Source organism: Scyliorhinus torazame, chromosome 10, assembly GCF_047496885.1.
Source record: "Scyliorhinus torazame isolate Kashiwa2021f chromosome 10, sScyTor2.1, whole genome shotgun sequence".
In the NCBI taxonomy this organism is placed as follows: Eukaryota; Metazoa; Chordata; class Chondrichthyes; order Carcharhiniformes; family Scyliorhinidae; genus Scyliorhinus; species Scyliorhinus torazame.
The window spans coordinates 89,065,235-89,085,819 of NC_092716.1; the positions used below are offsets into that span (position 1 = coordinate 89,065,235).

General features: G+C 45.6%; 1 protein-coding gene across 3 annotated transcripts in view; it reads right to left on the bottom strand.

Annotated features, from left to right (window-relative positions):
- Window positions 1-11,568: 11,568 nt before the first annotated feature.
- Window positions 11,569-20,585, bottom strand: part of arl2bp (ADP-ribosylation factor-like 2 binding protein) — a 52,813-nt gene continuing 43,796 nt past the window's right edge. For all 3 annotated transcript variants that reach the window (XM_072518399.1, XM_072518401.1, XM_072518400.1), the window contains exons 6-7: window positions 17,215-17,311; window positions 11,569-13,210 (exon numbers count right to left, since the gene is read on the bottom strand). In XM_072518399.1, the coding sequence (XP_072374500.1) occupies window positions 13,106-13,210; window positions 17,215-17,311 (202 nt within the window). In that variant the 3' untranslated portion in view covers window positions 11,569-13,105. The remainder of the gene's footprint in view (window positions 13,211-17,214; window positions 17,312-20,585) is intronic.

Below are 20,585 nucleotides of genomic sequence, written 5' to 3' on the forward strand. Positions count from 1 at the left end.
CGGTGGGGGGGGGGGGGGTGGTTTCCCCCCTCTCCATCTCTCTCCGCGGGGTGGGGTGGGGGGGGTGTTCCTTCCCCTCCATCTCGCTCGGTGGGGGGGGGGGGCTTCCTCCCTCTCCATCTCGGTTGGGGGGGGGGGGCGTTCCTCCATCTCTCTCGGTGGGGGGGGGGGCGTTCCTCCCTCTCCATCTCTCTCCGCGGGGTGGGGTGGGGGTGGGGGGGTGTTCCTTCCTCCCTCTCCATCTCACTCGGTGGGGGGGGGGGGGGCTTCCTCCCTCTCCATCTCGGTTGGGGGGGGGGGGGGCGTTCCTCCATCTCTCTCGGTGGGGGGGGGGGGGGCGTTCCTCCCTCTCCGTCTCTCTCGGTGGCGGGGGGTTCCCCCCTCTCCATCTCTCTCGGTGGGGGGGGGGGTTCCCCCCCTCTCCATCTCTCTCGGTGGGGGGGGGGGGTTCCCCCCCTCTCCATCTCTCTCGGTGGGGGGGGGGTTCCCCCCCTCTCCATCTCTCTCCGCGGGGTGGGGGGGTGTTCCTTCCTCTCCATCTCGCTCGGTGGGGGGGGGGGCGTTCCTCCCTCTCCGTCTCTCTCGGTGGCGGGGGGTTCCCCCCTCTCCATCTCGCTCGGTGGGGGAGGGGTTCCCCCCTCTCCATCTCTCTCGGTGGGGTGGGTTCCCCCCTCCATCTCGCTCGCTGGGGGGGGGGGGGGTTCCTCCCGCTCCATCTCTCTCGGTGGGAGGGTTCTCTTTCTCCCCCCCCCCCCATCTCTCTCGGCAGGGGGGGGGGTTCCCCCTCTCCATCTCTCTCGGTGGGGGGAGGGTTTCCGTCCCCCTCCATCTCTCTCGGTGGGGGGGGGGTTTCCGCCCCCTCCATCTCTCTTGGTGGGGGGGGGGGGTTCCTCCCACTCCATCTCTCTCGGTGGGGGGGGGGGGTGTTCTCCCACTCCATCTCTCTCGGTGGGGGGGGGGGGGGGTGTTCTCCCACTCCATCTCTCTCGGTGGGGGGGGGGGTTCCTCCCCCTCCATCTCTCTTGGTGGGGGGGGGGGGTTCCTCCCCCTCCATCTCTCTTGGTGGGGGGGGGGGGTTCCTCCCACTCCATCTCTCTCGGTGGGGGGGGGGGGTTCCTCCCACTCCATCTCTCTCGGTGGGGGGGGGGGTTCCTCCCACTCCATCTCTCTCGGTGGGGGGGGGGTTCCTCCCCCTCCATCTCTCTTGGTGGGGGGGGGGGGTTCCTCCCACTCCATCTCTCTCGGTGGGGGGGGGGTTCCTCCCACTCCATCTCTCTCGGTGGGGGGGGGGGTTCCTCCCACTCCATCTCTCTCGGTGGGGGGGGGGTTCCTCCCACTCCATCTCTCTCGGTGGGGGGGGGGGGGTTCCTCCCACTCCATCTCTCTCGGTGGGGGGGGGGGGTTCCTCCCACTCCATCTCTCTCGGTGGGGGGGTTCCCCCCATTAAAAAGAAAAGGTTGAGAATGTAGTTTTTCAAATTAGTCTAAAATAATGCAGAAGTTTCCAACCCAACAGGATAATTTGCTGTATGTGACCATGCTGCTGTACCCATTTAATCTCAGTCTGTATTCCAGAGCAATTGAATGGTATTATTGGCAGTGAACCGCCCAGCAACAAATGAGATTCTACTCACTCTGGAAAAGTATGTTTAAATAAGTGAGAACCATTGTGTGAATCTAGTACAAAGACCTGAATATTTTACTGTTTTAGTGCTGTCATCAACCAGCGTGACGACAGCAGGGGCAGTGCAGACATGTAAGGACTGCCCTGCATAAAACCAAGATTATTGGGATAGTGAGGAAGGAGAGTGTGGTGGGGCTCCTGGTATTACTGAGGTGCTGATTTCACCTGTGTTTTCGAGAAGCTGAGAGGAGGAATATGGAGCATTCAACTTGCAGAGTGAACATCCTGGAACACGATGCCCATCTCTAAGCTACAGCTGTCAAATGACCCAGGAAACTTTGGAAAATAAGTTGAATGTGATATTTGGTGAGCACAGTAAGAAGTCTTGCAACACCAGGTTAAAGTCCAACAGGTTTGTTTCGATGTCACTAGCTTTCGGAGCCCGGCTCCTTTCCTCAGGATTCACCTGAGGAAGGAGCTGTGCCCCGAAAGCTAGTGATTCAAAATAAACCTGTTGGACTTTAACCTGGTGTTGTAAGACTTCTTACTGTGCTCACCCCAGTCCAATGCTGGCATCGCCACATCAGAGATATTTGGTGTCATTTAAAAGGAAAATGTAGGGCAGCATGGTGGCGTAGTGGATAGCACTGGGACTGCGGCGCTGAGGACCTGGGTTTGAATCCCGGCCCTGGGTCACTGTCAGTGTGGAGTTTGCACATTCTCCCCGTGTTTGGGTGGGTTTCACCCCCACAACCCAAAGATGTGCAGGTTAGGTGGATTGGCCACAATAAATTGCCCCTTAATTGGAAAAAAATATTAAGTGGGTACTCTGAATTAAAAAATAAAGAAAATGTAAAGAAGTACAATCCAAGCTAGAATCAGAAAACAAAATGGACACCTAAAGCGCACACAATATTAGGAAGGGGTGATGAAAAAATTGATCAAATCGTAAGATTAAAAGGTGATGAATAGGGATGGAATCCAGAGCCTTGGTGCTGGAAGTCAAGTCTAGCAATGCTGGATTGAAGCTAAAGGGAGGCCAGGGTCAGTGTGTTGGGAGTGCTGAAGGAGATTAAAGGTTGTAGCTCGGTAGCACAAGTGTGTAGTATTGCAGAAAAGAGACACCCTGTCAAAGCTTTTCTTGCACTCATCGGGACCGACACCAGAATGCCCAATTTCAAAGAAAGCAACTATTTATACTGCATGAGAAAAGGGTGTTGATTTGGTTGGCAAGTTGATTCTGGCTGAGGTCTGTTTTCCAACCAATCAGTATCCCTTTCTCCTGTAGTATAAATTGTTGTGACGATTTGAAATTTGGCATTCTTGCATTGTCCTGATTAGTGGAAGACAAAAAGCTTTGGCAACATGTCTCAGTTCAGCAATTTTAAGGTTGGACATTGTTTGGGATACAGGTCAGAGGTGATGAATGTTTTATTTTGTAATACGAAAGTGTATGGCCTGAATTAAACTAGCTCCACATGTATGTCCGCAATATCAATTTAAAACTGAGTATTGGGTGAGGAGGGGGAAAAGGAAAATTAAATGACGCATGAGATATAAATCTTTCAAAACAGATGTAAAATGTTTTAGTAGAGCTTAAATGCAAACCTTTGTGATTGTAGCAGGAATAATCTTCAAAATATAATATAAAGCTGCAGTTAACATAAGAGATTGAATGCTATTTCAAAGAAGTTCTAATTTTTGAGTTTAAGATCTCCCAGCACCTTAAGTGCACCTTCCATTTGTATATTTATTACTGTTGCATTTCAGTTGTTATAGTTGTAATATCTAAAACTAATCTGACTGGTTTCTGCAGTATGTTGATTCTAATTGTAACATAATTTAAAAACATTAAAATTACATAATTGAAATGCACTGATATTCTTTAATTCTGAAACACATCCTGAATTGCATTTATATAAAATCACATCTGCACATAATTTATCAATTTTCTTTAAGATTAAAAAAAAAAATAAACAGGTATTTTTGGTACAGTAACAGCAAAATAAACTATATACATGAAACTATATACATAGTGCAAAAGCCATTTACCTCTCGTACAGGTCCCACCCTTATTAACACCCTACTCTAATCTAAACCCTACCCCCCCCCCCCCACCCCCTCGCTGACTATTAATTTCCCGGAAAGAAGTCGACGAACGGCTGCCACCTCCGGGTGAACCCTAACAGTGACCCTCTCAAGGCGATTTTCTCCAAACTGAGAAAGCTAGCCATGTCCAACAGCCAGGTCTCCGACTTCAGCGGCTTTGAGTCCCTCCATGCTAATAGCTGTCTGCGGGCTACCAGGGAAGCAAAGCCTCTTTCTCCTCCTGGGTTTTCTGACACCCTGGAAATCGCCACCTCTGGGCTCAGCGCCACCCTTGTTTTTAACACCGTGGACATGTCCACAAAACCCTGCCAAAATCCCGTAAGCTTTGGACATGTCCAGAACATGTGGACATGGTTCGCCGGTCCTCCCACACATTTTGTGCACCTGTCCTGTACCGCAAAGAATCTGCTCATCCGGGCCACTGTCGTGTGAGCCCGGTGAACAACCTTAAATTGTATCAGGCTGAGCCTGGCACGTGTTGACTCTACTCAACGTGTCTGCCCATAGACCATCCTCTATCTCACCTCCCAGCTCATCCTCCCACTTGCGCTTCAGCTCCTCGGTCTGCATCTCCTCTGACCCCATAAGCTCCTTTATAAATGTCCAAGACGCTCCTACCCACCCTCTGGAAACTACCCTGTCCTGAATCCCCCTTAGCGGTAGGAGTGGGGAGGTTGACACCTGTTTACGAAGGAAGTCCTGCACCTGCAGATACCTGACATGTTTCCCCTCGCCACCCAAACTTTTCCTCCAACACCCTCATACTCTGAAAGCTCCCTTCTATGAACATCTCCCCCATTCTCTCAATCTCCGCCATAACCGGAACCCTCCCCCCTCCCCCCCCCCCCGTCCAAACTCCCCGGGGCAAACTGGTGATTATCACAGATTGGGGCCCAGACCGATGCTCCCACATGCCCCTCCACTGGCTCCAAACTCTCAGGGCCACCATCACCACTGGATTGGTGGAGTACGTGCCAGCGGGAATGGCAGAGGCGCAGTTACCAACGCCTCCTAATTGTTGCCCTTACATGAAGCCGCCTCCATACGCACCCATGCCGACCCCTCCCCCACCAGCCACTTCCTGATAATGGCTATATTAGCCACTCAGTAATAGTTGCTAAAACTTCCTTACTCGTGGGGTCTTGCCCGCCCAGACGAAGCCAGTGATCACTCTGTTGACCCGCTTAAAAAGAGGACCACGGACTAAAGATAGGGAGACACTAAAATACAAATAGGAATCTCAGGAGGATCGTCATCTTCACCGTTTGCATCCTCCCAGCCAGCGACAACGGAAGCGAGTCCCATCTCTGAAAATCGTCCTTCATTTGCTCCACCAACCTGGCCAGATTCAATTTATGCAGCCGGTCCCATTCTCGCGCCACTTGGATGCCTAGGTACCTAAAGCTTCCCTCTACTAACCTAAATGGCAGCTCTCCCAGTCGCCTCTCCTATCCCCTTGCCTGGACCACAAACATCTCACTATTTCCCATATTAAGCTTATACCCTGAAAACCGGCCAAATTCCCCTAGATGATTTCTTCCATCCCCACTATTGGGTCCGAAACGTACAGAAGCAGGTCATCCGCATAGAGCGAAAACCTGTGCTCCCCCCGCCCCTGGACCAGTCCTCTCCAGCTCCTCTAGGCTCTCCGGGAAATTGCCAACGGCTCTATAGCCAGCGCAAACAACAGTGGGGAGGGGGGGGGCATCCCTGTCTCGTCCCCTGGTGGAGTCTAAAATAGTCCAATGTTGTCCTATTTGCCCGTACACTTGCCACAGGAGCCTGATACAGTAACCTGACCCAGTCAATAAAACCCTGCCCGAATCCGAACCGTCCCAGTATCTCCCACAGTCCCATTCTACCTGATCAAAAGCCTTTTCTGCATCCATTGCGATCACAACCTCCACCTCTGTACCTTCCGGGGGCATCATGATCACATTTAACAGCCTTCTTACATTGGTCCCCAACTGTCTGCCCTTAACAAACCCTGTCTGGTCCTCCCCAATAACGTCCGGAACACAATCCTCAATCCTGGAGGACAAGATTTTGGCTCGCAACTTGGCATCTACATCCAACAGGGATATCGGCCTGTAGGACCCACACAGTTCCGGGTTCTTGTCCCGCTTAAGAATCAGCGAAATCATTGCCTGTGACATCGTCGGGGGCAGCACCCCTCTTTCCCTTGCCTTATTGAACATCCTCAACACCGGCCCCAATATCCCTGAGAACGTTTTATAAAGCTCCACTAGGTACTGGACCCGGGGCCTTACCCGCCTGCATGGCCTTCAAGCCCTCCACTATCTCTTCCAGCCCGATTGGGGCCCCCAGCCCTTCTACCCGCTCCCCGTCCACCTTTGGGAAATTCAGCCCCTGTAAAAAGTGTCTCATCCCCTCCGGCCCCGTAGGGGGTTTCAACCTGTACAGCCTGCTGTAGAAATCCCTAAATGCCTTATTCACCACTACTGAATCACCAACCAGGTTCGTACTTTACTTTCCCTATCTCCCTAGCTGCCTCTCTCTTCCTAAGCTGCTGTGCAAGCATTCTGCTGGCCTTCTCTCCATGTTCATAGATCGCCCCCCCTCTCCTTTCTCAGCTGCTCCACTGCCCTCCGTGGTCAGCAAGCTAAACTCCGCCTGTAACCTCCACCATTCCCTTAAAAGCCCTGCCTCTGGGGTCTCTGCATACCACCTCAATCTGTAGTATCTCCTTTACCAGTTGGTTCGTCTCTGCCCTGTCCACCTTCTCCCTCTGGCCCGGATGAAGATCAGCTCACTCCTGACCACTGCCTTCAGTGCTTCCCACACCACCGCTGCTCAAATTTCCCTTGTGTCATTGACCTGCAGGTAGCTCGCGCACCCTTTCATCTGCCATAAGTCCCACATCCAGCCTCCAGTGAGGGCGCTGGTTACTGTCTTTACTAAATTGATCAATTATAAATGTGTTACAACATTCTAATAAAAGGAATTAGTTACCAACCTGTAGTTGTATGATGATCATGTTGATCAATACTGAAGTGTGGTTAACCTTTTTCCAGGTTCTCTGCCCTGGTTTCCCTGCAGTTGAACTTATTGTGGGGAATGGTGATGGGGGCTGACATGCTGCTGGGTGGTCATTATTTATAAATTGAGCCCAGAGGTTTAACTATTGGGGGTATTACACACATGGTTTGAGTAGAGATCATTGGACCAGGAATGGGAACCCTTCATCCCCACCCTCATCAAAGTTGCCGATGCCAATTGTAATGGCCTGCCAGCTTGTCGAGAGAATGGTGCGCACAGTCCAAGATCCAACCTGATGGCTTCCCTGATTTGTACAAGTCTGCACCACACAGGGCATTTAACATGTTTCCAGATGAAACTTGATGTTCAAAATAAAAATCCCACAATTTCATCACATCCTGAATTAATTTACGGAATAGATGGCTCTTTATACTAGATAACTATACTGTGATATACTAGATCACAGATATTGCATTACTTTTGGGTTTAAAAAAAAAAACTTTTCCACACTTGATCCTCAATGTACAATTGTTTTCATTCACAGGTGGGTAATGCTGGCAATGCCAGCATACGTTGCCTATGTCTAAATGCTCTTGAGAAGGTAGTGAGCAGCTGCTGTGAGCCACCAGTGTGTAGCACAGGCACACCCACTACCATTAGATGGGATGTTCCAGGAGTTTGAACAGACATTAAAGGAGTAGCAGTATGTTTTTTCCAAGGCAGGATGATGTATGTGACATGGTGAGGAACCTTTGAGTTGATGATATTCCCATGCGTTGGCTGGCCTTAAGAGCCTTGGAGAATTATTGTGCTGCAACCTTTAGACTGCACACACTCCAACCAAGAAGTGAATATTTAAGGCAGTGGAAAGGGTGCCGATCGAGCAGGCGGCTTTCCTTTGTGTTAAGCTTCTGGATTTTTGAAGTTCCCAACGAGAGGTGGTCATTGCCTGGCATTTGTTTGGCACAAATGGTGTTTGCCACAGTAGCATGTAGATCAAGTCTTACTGCCTGTGAATGATGGTCATTGTTAAAGCAGCTGAAGATAGACCGAGGAGTTCTTGCACTGTTGTGTTGGAGCTAAAATGGTTGACACCAAAATCAAACTAACTTTACACTGAAATTTGTTCACAAAAGTTGGAGCCCTGTGCAGATCAATTCATACTTTTTTTACACTCACAAAGTCTTTTACTTAATACTCCAACTTGCTGTCATTTTAACACATACATGCCAAGGCATTTCACAGGAGCATGATCAGAAAGAGACAACAAACCCCATGAGTTAATATCAAATGCTGAGTTGAAGGGATGGAAGGAGGCAACCTGAGCTGACCATGCTTGGGTAGGGCTAGAGATAGTTAGCTTAGGTTGAACAGGTCAGAGGTTGTATTAAATGTGGAGGGAGCGAATTGCAAGAATTAAAGAAAAGATTTTTGTTATACATCAATTTAAAAAAAATCAGTATTGGTGAGACTGTGAAAGGGTGTTAAGGTAGCAACATTTAAACATAAAACTTTCAAAAAAATCCTGGTTTGTTTAAAACAAATCTAAACTGGAACCTTTGCGATCTTATGCAAATCATTCCACCAAATCTGGATCTCCATTGGTTGACCAAATCAGGTCTTATGCATTGACTTCTGTGGGGCAATCGATACGGAAAATTGCTTTCCCACATTTGGCTAAGCTCGTAAGAGTACTGTGCAGGAAAAAAATATTTATTTCAATGGAATAGGACAGCTGATAGTACGAGCCTCTGATCAACAGAATTAAATGGACTGGGTGTTTAGAAAGACAGCAACCGTAGAAACATCAATAGCTTTTATTGACCCATTCCGTTAACTAGATGAAATATAGCCAATAGCTGGTGAGATAATAAAGGCGGACACTATGATGTTCCAGTGAAGCTCAATGTAAGCTTGAGGAACAGCACCTCATCTTTGTTAGTTTACTCAAGACTCAACATTGAATTCAGCAATTTCAGAGAGTGAACTTGTTTCCTGTTCTTTGCATATTTAATTTTTTTGCTTATTTTCACTTTCAGACAGTAGTACACTGCTCCAGCACATCTTTTGTTTTTTCTTGCCCCATCGTCATTTTCTTTGACCCTATGGGAATAACTTTTGACATTCAACTTTTCCTGTCATCCACTCGATCAAAGATTTTTCTTATAGCCTTGTCACACCCAGTGTTTTAGGTTTTAAATTGCAGATTTTCAGCAATTGCAGGTTGAAAATCCCTTATCGGAAATGCTTGGGGCGAAGTCTGTATCAATGCGGCATGCATTGGGAACTGCGCATGTGGGGTGCACGTTGGGAACTGCGCATGTGCAGCGCATGTTGGGAACTGCACATGTGCAGCACACTCAGAAGAAAGTGCAGATTTCAGAATTTTTCTGTTTTGGGATTTTGGATAAGAGATGTTCAACCTTTATTCTGCTTTTCCATTACTGCAGCTGGAATTCTCCAGATGTTGGGATTCTCTTTGCCCGCCAGCAGTGCACCCCTGCCTGTGAATTTCCTGGTGGCATGGGGTGGCTTAAATGGGAAATTCTATTGACCAGCGGTGCGAGTAGAGAAACACGCGGCTGGGGGAACGGAGAATCCAGCCCTGTATTTTTTTTGTTGCACTGACAGATGCACTTTTTCTCCCCGAATTGAGGAAAGATGAAAACAGTCAGGAAACAGAATTAAGTCGTGAATTAAGGACAACTGGACTTATGTAGTGTGATCACAGAACAGGCCATTCGGCCCATTGAGTCTGCACCAGCTCTTGGAACGAGCACCCTACCCAAGGTCAACACCTCCACCCAACACCAAGGGCAATTTTGGACACTAAGGGCAATTTATCATGGCCAATCCACCTAACCTGCACATCTTTGGACTGTGGGAGGAAACCGGAGCACCCGGAGGAAACCCACGCACACACGGGAAGGATGTGCAGACTCCGCACAGACAGTGACCCAAGCCGGAATCGAACCTGGGACCCTGGAGCTGTGAAGCAATTGTGTTATCCACAATGCTACCGTGCTGCCCTTAGGAACAAATTATTCTACGCTATCATTCTACCGTAATCCATGTACCTATCCAATAGCTGCTTGAAGGTCCCTAATGTTTCCGACTCAATTACTTCCACAGGCAGTGCATTCCATGCCCCCACTACTCTCTGGGTAAAGAACCTACCTCTGACATCCCCCCCTATATCTTCCACCATTCACCTTAAATTTATGTCCCCTTGTAATGGCTTGTTCCACCCGGGGAAAAAGTCTGACTGTCTATCTATTCCCCTGATCATCTTATAAACCTCTATCAAGTCGCCCCTCATCCTTCTCCGTTCTAATGAGAAAAGGCCTAGCACCCTCAACCTTTCCTCGTAAGACCTACTCCCCATTCCAGGTAACATCCTGGTAAATCTTCTTTGCACCTTTTCCAAAGCTTCCACATCCTTCCTAAAATGAGGTGACCAGAACTGTACACAGTACTCCAAATGTGGCCTTACCAAAGTTTTGTACAGCTGCATCATCACCTCACGGCTCTTAAATTCAATCCCTCTGTTAATGAACGCTAGCACACCATAGGCCTTCTTCACAGCTCTATCCACTTGAGTGGCAACTTTCAAAGATGCATGAACATAGACCCCAATATCTCTCTGCTCCTCCACATTGCCAAGAACTCTACCATTAACCCTGTATTCCGCATTCATATTTGTCCTTCCAAAATGGACAACCTCACACTTTCAGGGTTAAACTCCATCTGCCACTTCTCAGCCCAGCTCTGCATCCTATCTAGGTCTCTTTGCAGCCGACAACAGCCCTCCTCACTATCCACAACTCCACCAATCTTCGTATCGTCTGCAAATTTACTAACCCACCCTTCAACTCCCTCATCCAATTAATGAAAATCACAAACAGCAGAGGATCCAGAACTGATCCCTGCGGTACGCCACTGGTAACTAGGATCCAGGCTGAATATTTGCCATCCACCATCACTCTCTGACTTCCATCGGTTAGCCAGTTCGTTATCCAACTGGCCAAATTTCCCACTATCCCATGCCTCCTTACTTTCTGCATAACCCTACCATGGGGAACCTTATCAAATGCCTTACTAAAATCTATGTACACTACATCCACTGCTTTACCTTCATCCACATGCTTGGTCACCTCCTCAAAGAATTCAATAAGACTTGTAAGGCAAGACCTACCCCTCACAAATCTGTGCTGACTATCCCTAATCAAGCAGTGTCTTTCCAGATGCTCAGAAATCCTATCCTTCAGTACCCTTTCCATTACTTTGCCTACCACCGAAGTAAGACTGTCCTGTAATTCCCAGGGTTATCCCTAGTCCCTTTTTTGAACAGGGGCACGACATTCGCCACTCTACAATCCCCTGGTACCACCCCTGTTGATAGTGAGGACGAAAAGATCATTGCCAACGGCTCTGCAATTTCATCTCTTGCTTCCCATAGAATCCTTGGATATATCCAGTCAGGCCTGGGGGATTTGTCTATCCTCAAGTTTTTCAAAATGCCCAACACATCTTCCTAACAAGTATTTCCTCAAGCTTACCAGTCTGTTTCACACTGTCCTCTCCAACAATATGGCCCCTCTCATTTGTAAATACAGAAGAAAAGTACTCGTTCAAGACCTCTCCTATCTCTTCAGACTCAATACACAATCTCCCGCTACTGTCCTTGATCGGACCTACCCTCGCTCTAGAAATTCTCATATTTCTCACAAATGTGTAAATGGACTTGGGGTTAGGGTTAGTTGTTTCTGACACTGTGGAATTTACATCTTGCGAGTAACTAGGACTTTTTTTATTTAAAAAACAAAACTCCCAAGATTTATCTTACAAAAGTGCATTTCAGCAATCTTTTATTTAAAATACATAGGGATAAAAATATATGTACAAATATGAAAAATAAAGTAAGCATGAATTTGTAACTCATAGCGAAACAAGAGCTAAATCAGCAATTTCACTTTGAACACATTGGGAAAACCATAATATCTTTGAATTGTCTCAACAAGATCCTTATACATACATGTTTAACTGTTGGAAGCAACAGTGCTATAGACTTTGAATTTACAATGCATGTGTCGCCCCAGAGGACCATTGGCTGCTCTCCACTTTTGAGAGATGACTGGTAGTGATTTAATCTGAGGATCACCACACCAGGTGAGGGGCAAGGTTGGGAAGGCGGGGCCTTTTGGTACGGGAATTGAACCCGCGCTGTTTTCATTGCTATGTATCATGAACCATTTAATTTTACAACCATAAACTGGGATTAAAAAGTCAAAGTCTATAGTACTGGCCAATTAACCACAATGTTTTTATTTCACTACTTAAAACACTGTTGAAAGGTCCTAACTGATATCTTAAAATACATTTTACAAACAGGTCAAATACATTACAGGATCCTCTTGTTACGGTAATGCAAAATGTGAATTTTGTTTTGGGAGTGTGTACGAGATATGGACAATATTGACACAGACTTTACCTAACTGCATTACAACCAATGCTTATCCTGTGGAATTCTCAGATTTATTCAGGAAATACTGTGACAACAGCAACAAACCAAAACACAATTTGAAACGTCAAGCATAGACGAGATACAAAATCCTGATTCAATTGCACCTATATTTACAGGTTCCCAGACAGAGGCCGAAGTAGCAACATTGACCCAATTACCAGCATGTGGGAATGGCCAACCTCAGGAACACTTGCTTTAACGAATGTATCTTCTGCATGTACTGAATGTAATGGAAAACAGTATGTCATGGATATAGGCTCTGTGTTTTTAAATAAAATCAGTTCTGGAATGAAGATTCCATTTAAAGAATCACTTTGCAAGATGAGGGTTTAAAATCTACCAATAGGAGCCAGAAACAAAAAAGAATTGCTGTTTCTAGTTCAGGAAGCAGCATACAAGCCCAGTAGGCCAAAAATGACACATGGACTGTGCTGTTAACGATAGACAGTGGCCACTACTTCTAATTACGATGTTTCTATTACTTAGAGTTCTGCATAAACACATGTCTCAAATGGGTCTCGGAGAATATAGTGGTGGCTGTATAGCCTTGCCTTCGGGTACCTCCACTAGAATCTTTGTAAGGTGAATGCTCATTATAGCATGCAAACCTGCAAAAGGAGGCCTGTGCCTATATTTGAAAATGTTGTTAAAGATAACAAGATTCTTGCTTTGAATTCTTACTAAGCAGGATCTGAAAAACATAGAAATATTAGAACTGAAGTATTTTATTGTGGTTTTCTGGTGTACCTGTGCAACCGTTCTTGGAGAATACTGCAACGTGTAAAAATGTCTCTACCAATTGTGCTTGGAACATGAAAGCGTACAGGAATAAATGCAGATACAGTAAAACTACTGGAAAGGTCGCATGTGTGAGGTCTGAGGCAATGAAGATGATTTTGATAACGATGTCACTACAAGATCGCCACTAAAGTCAAGGCCACGCCCTTCCTTTTCCTGTAAAGTAAATACATTTAACATGAAGGAATAATAAACCATTTTTAAGTCACCAGTGAAACAATAAAGCCACTGGGTTCATACAAATTGCTGACAAATGACTATGGAAATAAATTTAAACATTTGCTTTACATTTGACTGGTCTGACTCCGAACTATGCAGTATTCCCAATAGAATTAAAGTCCAACAAAATAAGTTAATTAGTCTCACTCCTCAGCCCAAATATAAAGACACACCTCTTTTTCCCTCTTGTATCTGATAGAATAAGAAAGCCTCAAGTGTTAAGTGGTGAGAAAGTTTTTCTAAACAAGTATGACAGTCAGTTATGTTTTCCATAACTACACTACAGAGAAGCACTTTATATTAAATTGATCCTGAATTGAAAATCTTATCAGTTTTTCAACATCAAAAAGATAGAGAAAAGGGGGTGACGCGGCGGCATAGTGGTTAGCACTGCTGCCTATGGCACTGAGGACCCGAGTTCGATCCCGGTCCTGGGTCACTGTGTGGAGTTTGCACATTCTCCCTGCGTCTGCGTGGGTTTCACCCCCACAACTCAAAGATGAGCAGGTTAGGTGGATTGGACATGCTAAATTGCCCCTTAATTGGAAAAAAAATAATTGGGTACCCTAAACTTATAAAAAAGAAAGATAGACAATATTGTCTGAGTCCACAAAAGATCAGCCATGATCTCATTGAATGGTGGGGCAGGCTCGAAGGGCCAGATGGCCTACTCCTGCTCCTAGTTCTTATGTTCTTAATATCCCTCTTACTCCATTTGGAACTACCATATCCATGTTTGACACATTAAACGGAGGCCCCATGTACTCGCTTGAGTAAAAGTACTCTTATGGACTGACCTGATTAATACTACTCTCCTGTATGCTTCACCTGATGCCGGTGTCTAGGTATTTACATTGTGTACCTTGTGTTGCCCTATTATGTATTTTCTTTTCATGTGCTAAATGATTTGTTTGAGCTGCACGGAGAAAAATACTTTTCACTGTACCTCGGTACACGTGACAATAAACAAATCCAATCCAAGTATGCATGGTGCTATTTCAAAGAAGAACTGGGTGTACTGGCCAATATTTATCCCTCAATCAGCATCACTAAAACAAATTATTTGGTCATTATCAAGTTGTGAGTAGGAACCTGCTGTGCAACAATTGTCTGACTTGCTCCCTGCAACAGTGATTACACTTCCTAAGTACTTTGTTGGCTGTAAAGTGGTTTGGACAGCCTGGGGACATAAAAGGTACCATACATAAATGCAAGTCTATCTTTTATGTAGATTTGGAGAACAGAAAGAAGTTTGACACTGGTGCAATCTGAAAATGAGATTCTTGGCTTCTAGCAAACTATATATAGAGCCAAAATTAAAAACCATCAGTTTCAATTTGCATTTCTATAGGGCTCTTCACTTCTCAAATGTTTTATATTGAGGACTAAATTGAGGACTAAAGAGTGAATGATAAGCAGGTAGATAGTGTTTAAAATGGAGACAGTTGGAATGGAAGAGCAAAGGTATGGTTCAACAATATGATTTGGTGGATGTCTTGGAGATGGGAAAAAGCTGGAAGGCATAGGAATTTGGACAAAGAATACCAGAGGGCATAGGCATAATTGCTGAACACCAAGGGTTGAAGGAAGGATAAAGAAAACCCTATTGTTAGAAAACTGGAGGGTGGGCTAACATTAAACTCAAGTCACTGGGACACAGGAAATTAGTGCAGCCAGAAGAGGACAAAGGTAATAGTAGACACTGTCCGTGTGGAGTTTGCATATTCTCCCAGTGTCTGCGTGGGTTTGACCCCTACAACCCACATATGTGCAGGTTTGATGGATTGGCCATGCTAAATTGCCCCTTAACTGGAAAATATAAATAATTGGGTACTCTAAATTTAAAAAAAAAGTGTGATAGTGTGAGGAGGCAGACCAGTCTGGGTTGAAGTAGGATAATTTGGCAGGAGTGTGTTTGAGAAGTCAAATCTCACGTGTGTCAGCCTTGCCTCATACATGGTGCTACTGTTCACAGGTCAGAAGGTCATGGGTTCAAATCCCACTCTGGAGACTTGAGCACAATATCTAGGCTGCCACTTTGGTGTGGTACTGTCGAAGGTGCTATCTTTCAGACCAGATGTTTAACGGGAGGTCTGATCTGCCCTTGCAGGTAGGCATACATGACTTTGTGGCACAATAAGAGCAGGGGTCCTCTTTAGTGTCCAAGCCAAAATATATCCTTTCATCAACATCACAAACAAATCATCTAATTTATAGGGAAAGTGGATAGTGAAGGCCTATTCACATTTTCCAAGGCAAAATGTTTAGTGGAAGGGTATGAGTGACTACAGGCCCGGGGCCTGTAGCAAGTGGATGCTAGCTACAAATTATGGATACTTCCATACCTTTAGGGAAAAGAAAAACTTGCATTTATACAGCACCATTCACCTCATGTTCTTCCAAAGCATTTTGCAGTCAGTGAAGTGCTTTTGAAGTGCAGTTAATGTTGAAATGAGGCACTCAATTTACACCAGTAAGACCCACGAACAGCAATGTCTTTTTTTTAAATTTAGAGTACCCAATTTTTTTTCCCCACAATTAAGGGGCAATTTAGCATAGCCAATCCACCTAACCTGCACACCTTTGAATTGTGGGGGTGAAACCCACGCAGACATGGGGAGAATATGCAAACTCCACACGGACAGTAACCAGGGCCGGGATTCGAGCCCGGGTCCTCAACGTCGTAGGCAGCAGTGCTAACCACTGTGCCACATGCTGCCCTCACAAGCAGCACTGTTAATGATGACATGTTTTTGTGATGTTGCTTGAGGGATAAATGTTGGCGAGGGAACTAGGGATAACTTCCCTGCTCATCTCTAAACTAGTGTCACGTGATCGTTTATGCTCATCTTAGAGAACAGTTGTGGCCTCAGTTTATCAAAAAGATGACACCTCCAACATTGCAGCACACCTGCGGTAAGTTGCCGTAGTCCCAGGTGACCAAAGGCTGCTTTCCACTTTGAGGGGGAGAGTTGACCGGTGGTGATTTACTCTAAGGATCACACCTCAGGGGGCAAGGTTGAGAGGGCGGGGCCTTCATAAATAACCTCAGCTGGTAAAGATATTGAACCCGCATTCTGCATCATGAACAGCTGTACAGCCAACTGAGCTAATCTGGTCCCAACAAGTGCAGTACTCAACTGGACTTTCAGCCTTGACTCGTTTGCTCACGTCTCTGAAGTCAGAGTTGAACCCACAACCTTTCAGTCAAGGTGAGAGTACTATCAACTAAGGCACAGTTGCTACCCAAGGGCCATCCTCGTTCTTTGAATGGATGCATCGCCTATGTAATGAGATATAATTTGATAATAGTGATAGCTGTGAATCTTTCCAATATCTCACCATGTAAAGGCACCACCTCCCATGCTGATGCAGCAAAGCCATAAAATACAATATAAACACAAGAACGATAATTCCAAGGAGAAAGAGAGTCTCCTTGATGTCCTGGGGGATCAATCAACAATCAAGTCTTCTTGATCAAAAGATCCAAAGAAGAATATTTAATGGAAGTATATAGGTTACTTCCTAGTGTCAAGTGGATGCTTGCTTCGTTAGTACATGATGTGGACCAACAGAGTGATCTTGGCACCTTCTAAATTTCATAACTACAAAAGGACAACATGGATTACTCTAGTCACTTTGCCAACAACCATAGAAATATGACTGTCCCCAGTATACTTAATACACAAGGAGCTGGCCAGTCTTGCAAATGGATTTTTCTCTATCAATGCAAAAACTCGATACCCTTTAACAAAAACGGTGCTGAATTTTGACTTTCACTTTGAGGTCATCCATCTCTTTGCTATCCTGGGGTCTCAAGGGTTAAATCTAACTCATTAGAAGCCAGGGACAACAGACGACCGTACATCTTTCTGTACATTACGTGCCAATGTGACATGATGGTTTAATTTTATATGAAACACCAGGTATATTGTACATACCATTCTGTAGTCAAGAAACATTTCTTTGAAGGCCAAGAAATCTGTGAAAGTCAGTAACATGTCAAATATATCTCCAGAAATTTCATCTTTATGTTGCCTGTAATGAAACATAATCGTGCTATTGTTACTATCCCATAAATTCTCTTCAAACAAATAAAATATATATTTTTGCCCACAATACTTCAATTTTTAGGTACAACCCTGAAGTTTTCTGAAAACTTCGTAATCACCAAAAGATAGAGCCAATTCCTGAGAAACAGTGGGGGAGATTTTCAAGACCAGTCCAAATTGTTGGCAATATCAATGATGTGGCCACAAAATGGATGTGGACAGTTGGAAGGTCAGAACCATTTTCAGGTTTGGGTCTAAAAATGTTAATCAGTAAGTTCGCTACAAGCACAATGCCACAGTTTGCCAGTTTTCTGCAACAGAGGAATCAACCAGCTTCTGCGTGGATCCTGCAGGTAGGATCACAAATGGTCCTCCTTGCCCTATAAAAATATTAAAAGCCACTGGTTGGATAACCTTGGCTGGTACTCATTTACCAGGTAGCAATTGGCAGCTGTCCATTTCTCACATGTGCCATTTTGTTTACATTTTTACCTAATAGCCAACTATCTCCATTGAAATTATGGATGCCTCCAAAATCTTCATTCACTGAGGTACAATTATTTTATCCTTATATATTTTTCAAACATTTAAACTAAACAAAATAATCTAAGTGCCATTTGTAACAATGTAGCTCTGAACACAGCAGCACAAAAACTGTAACATCAGAATTGTTCTCGAAGGGGCTTCTTCGTGGCAGTCCCTCGGGATCAAGTATGACTTGCTCCAGTTTGGTGGTTTCAGAAATGGTGGATAAGCCTAATGTACCATCTGGAAACTCTGTCACGCGTGGACAGGTGGTGCTTGGAAAGTCGGGCAGATGAGGCGATGCTTAGAGGTTTGTGCACTCTCTCTAATGTCTTGACTTTACCTCTGCGTGCTCCCGACGATGTCTTTGGTGCCTTCCCGAGTAAACCTTCTGCATTTTGGTCAGTCACGAAGTCAAGGACACCCATGAGTCGAGGATAGTTGGCCTCTTCAGGAATGCTTGGAGGACATCCCTAAAGCGTTTCTGCTGTCCTCTGACTGTGACTGAGTAGTGTTGTGTCTGGCATATGGATGTTTTCCATCCAGCGGAACTGATTTTAAGTTATTAGTCCCTATTGCAAGGGAGGTGAAGTGTAAAAGTATAGGAGTCTTATTACAACTGTACAGGGCATTGGTGAGACCACAAGAGGGAGAAAAATGTGCATTGAGAGGCAGTTCAGAGACGATTCATGAGGGTGATTCATGTGATGAAGGAGCAGCTTTTTGAGGGAAAGGTTCAGCAGGCTGGGTCTCTACTCACATTGAAGTTTAGAAGAATGAGAGGTGATCTTATTGAAACATCAAATATTCTGAGCAGGTTTGACAGGGTAGATTCTGAGAGGATGTTTCCCCTCGTGGGGAGAACAGTTTGAAAATCATGGGTTTCCCCATTTCAGATTGAGATGAAAAGAAATTTCTTCTCAGTGGGCTGCTAGTCCTTGGAATTCTCTCCCTCAGTGAGTAGTGGTGGCTTGATCATTGAATATAGGTTTTTGATTGAAAAAGGAATCAAGGGTTACTGGGGACAGTGAGAAAGACCACAATCCGCTAAGTCATGATCTTATTGACTGATGGGAGCAAACCTGAGGGGCTATGGCCCCCTCCTATTTCTCATGTTATGTTCTCATGATGCTGAGCATGTTGGCTTGGGGGCCTCCTCTCACAAAAGGCAGACATGGACAGCAAAATTCATTATCGCTTCCAATGTGACATCTAAGCCTTCAGCCAACCGAAGATGATTATTTGAGGACCAGCTTCCCAAACCTCAGATTAAGGTCATAATTTACCAGGCAGCAGAGATCCCTACACTCCCGTATGTTAATAATCTTTATTATTGTCACAAGTAGGCTTACATTAACACTGCAATGAAGTTACAGTGAAAAGACCCTAGTCGCCACATTCCGGCACCTGTTTGGGTGCACAGAGGGAGAATTCAGAATGTCCAATTCACCTAACATCACGTCTTTCAGGACTTGTGGCAGGAAACTAGAGCACCCGGAGGAAACCCACGCAGACATGGGGAGAATGTGCAGACTCCTCACAGACAGCGCAGTGAAGAAACAGTGCTAACCACTGTGCTACCGTGCCGCCCCTTCAGAGACAACCTACAGCAGGAACCTCTTGAAGGGGTAGTACACTTTGAAATGTTATACAATGATAGTTCATATTCTTTGGAAGCAGCCTGGAAACAGCCATTTTATGCAGAAATTCTCTCCTCTAATGTGACACCACGTTCTGGTCGGCGTTCATATCAATGGAGAGCACTACTTAGAATGTCACATCCTGGAGCAGCACGGTGGCGCAATGGGTTAGCCCTGTTGCCTCGCGGCGCCGAGGTCCCAGGTTTGACCCTGGCTCTGGGTCACTGTCTGTGTGGAATTTGTACATTCTCCCCGTGTTTGCGTGGGTTTCGCCCCCACGCAATCACAATCCACCCAAAGATGTGGATTGGCCACCCTAAATTGGAAAAAATGAATTGGGCACTCTAAATTTATTTTAAAAAACTAGAATGGGCAGCATGTTAGCATTGTGGATAGCACAATTGCTTCACAGCTCCAGGGTCCCAGGTTCGATTCCGGCTTGGGTCACTGTCTGTGCGGAGTCTGCACATCCTCCCCGTGTGTGTGCGTGGGTTTCCTCCGGGTGCTCCGGTTTCCTCCCACAGATCAAAAGGTGTGCAGGTTAGGTGGATTGGCCGTGATAAATTGCCCTTAGTGTCCAAAATTGCCCTTAGTGTTGGGTGGGGTTACTGGGTTATGGGGATGGGGCGGAGGTGTTGACCTTGGGTAGGGTGCTCTTTCCAAGAGCCGGTGCAGACTCGATGGGCCGAATGGCCTCCTTCTGCACTGTAAATTCTATGATAATCTATGATAATGTCACATCCTCATTCATTATGCTATTACACAGGCAAGAGAAAAAGAAAGAATTTCACCCAGGGACTTTACTTACAGCATACCACTCGCCTGCAGATTCCAAAGCATGATAATTACCTCCTCCTTTAATCAATATTTCGGATCATGGGGTAATTCATCAGACTACACCACCCCATTAAAAAGAAGTGCTAAATCAAAGTTTGTAATTTTCCAGAACATTGGCCCAAGATTTTCAAATACCTATATAATTTCACTCAAAATAATAAAATTGCATTTAACAGTTCAACTCTTGAATTTTCCCCAGGTTGGTTCCATTAACAATTTTTTGATTGTAGTTGGGAGAGAGAGATTCCAATTTGAATT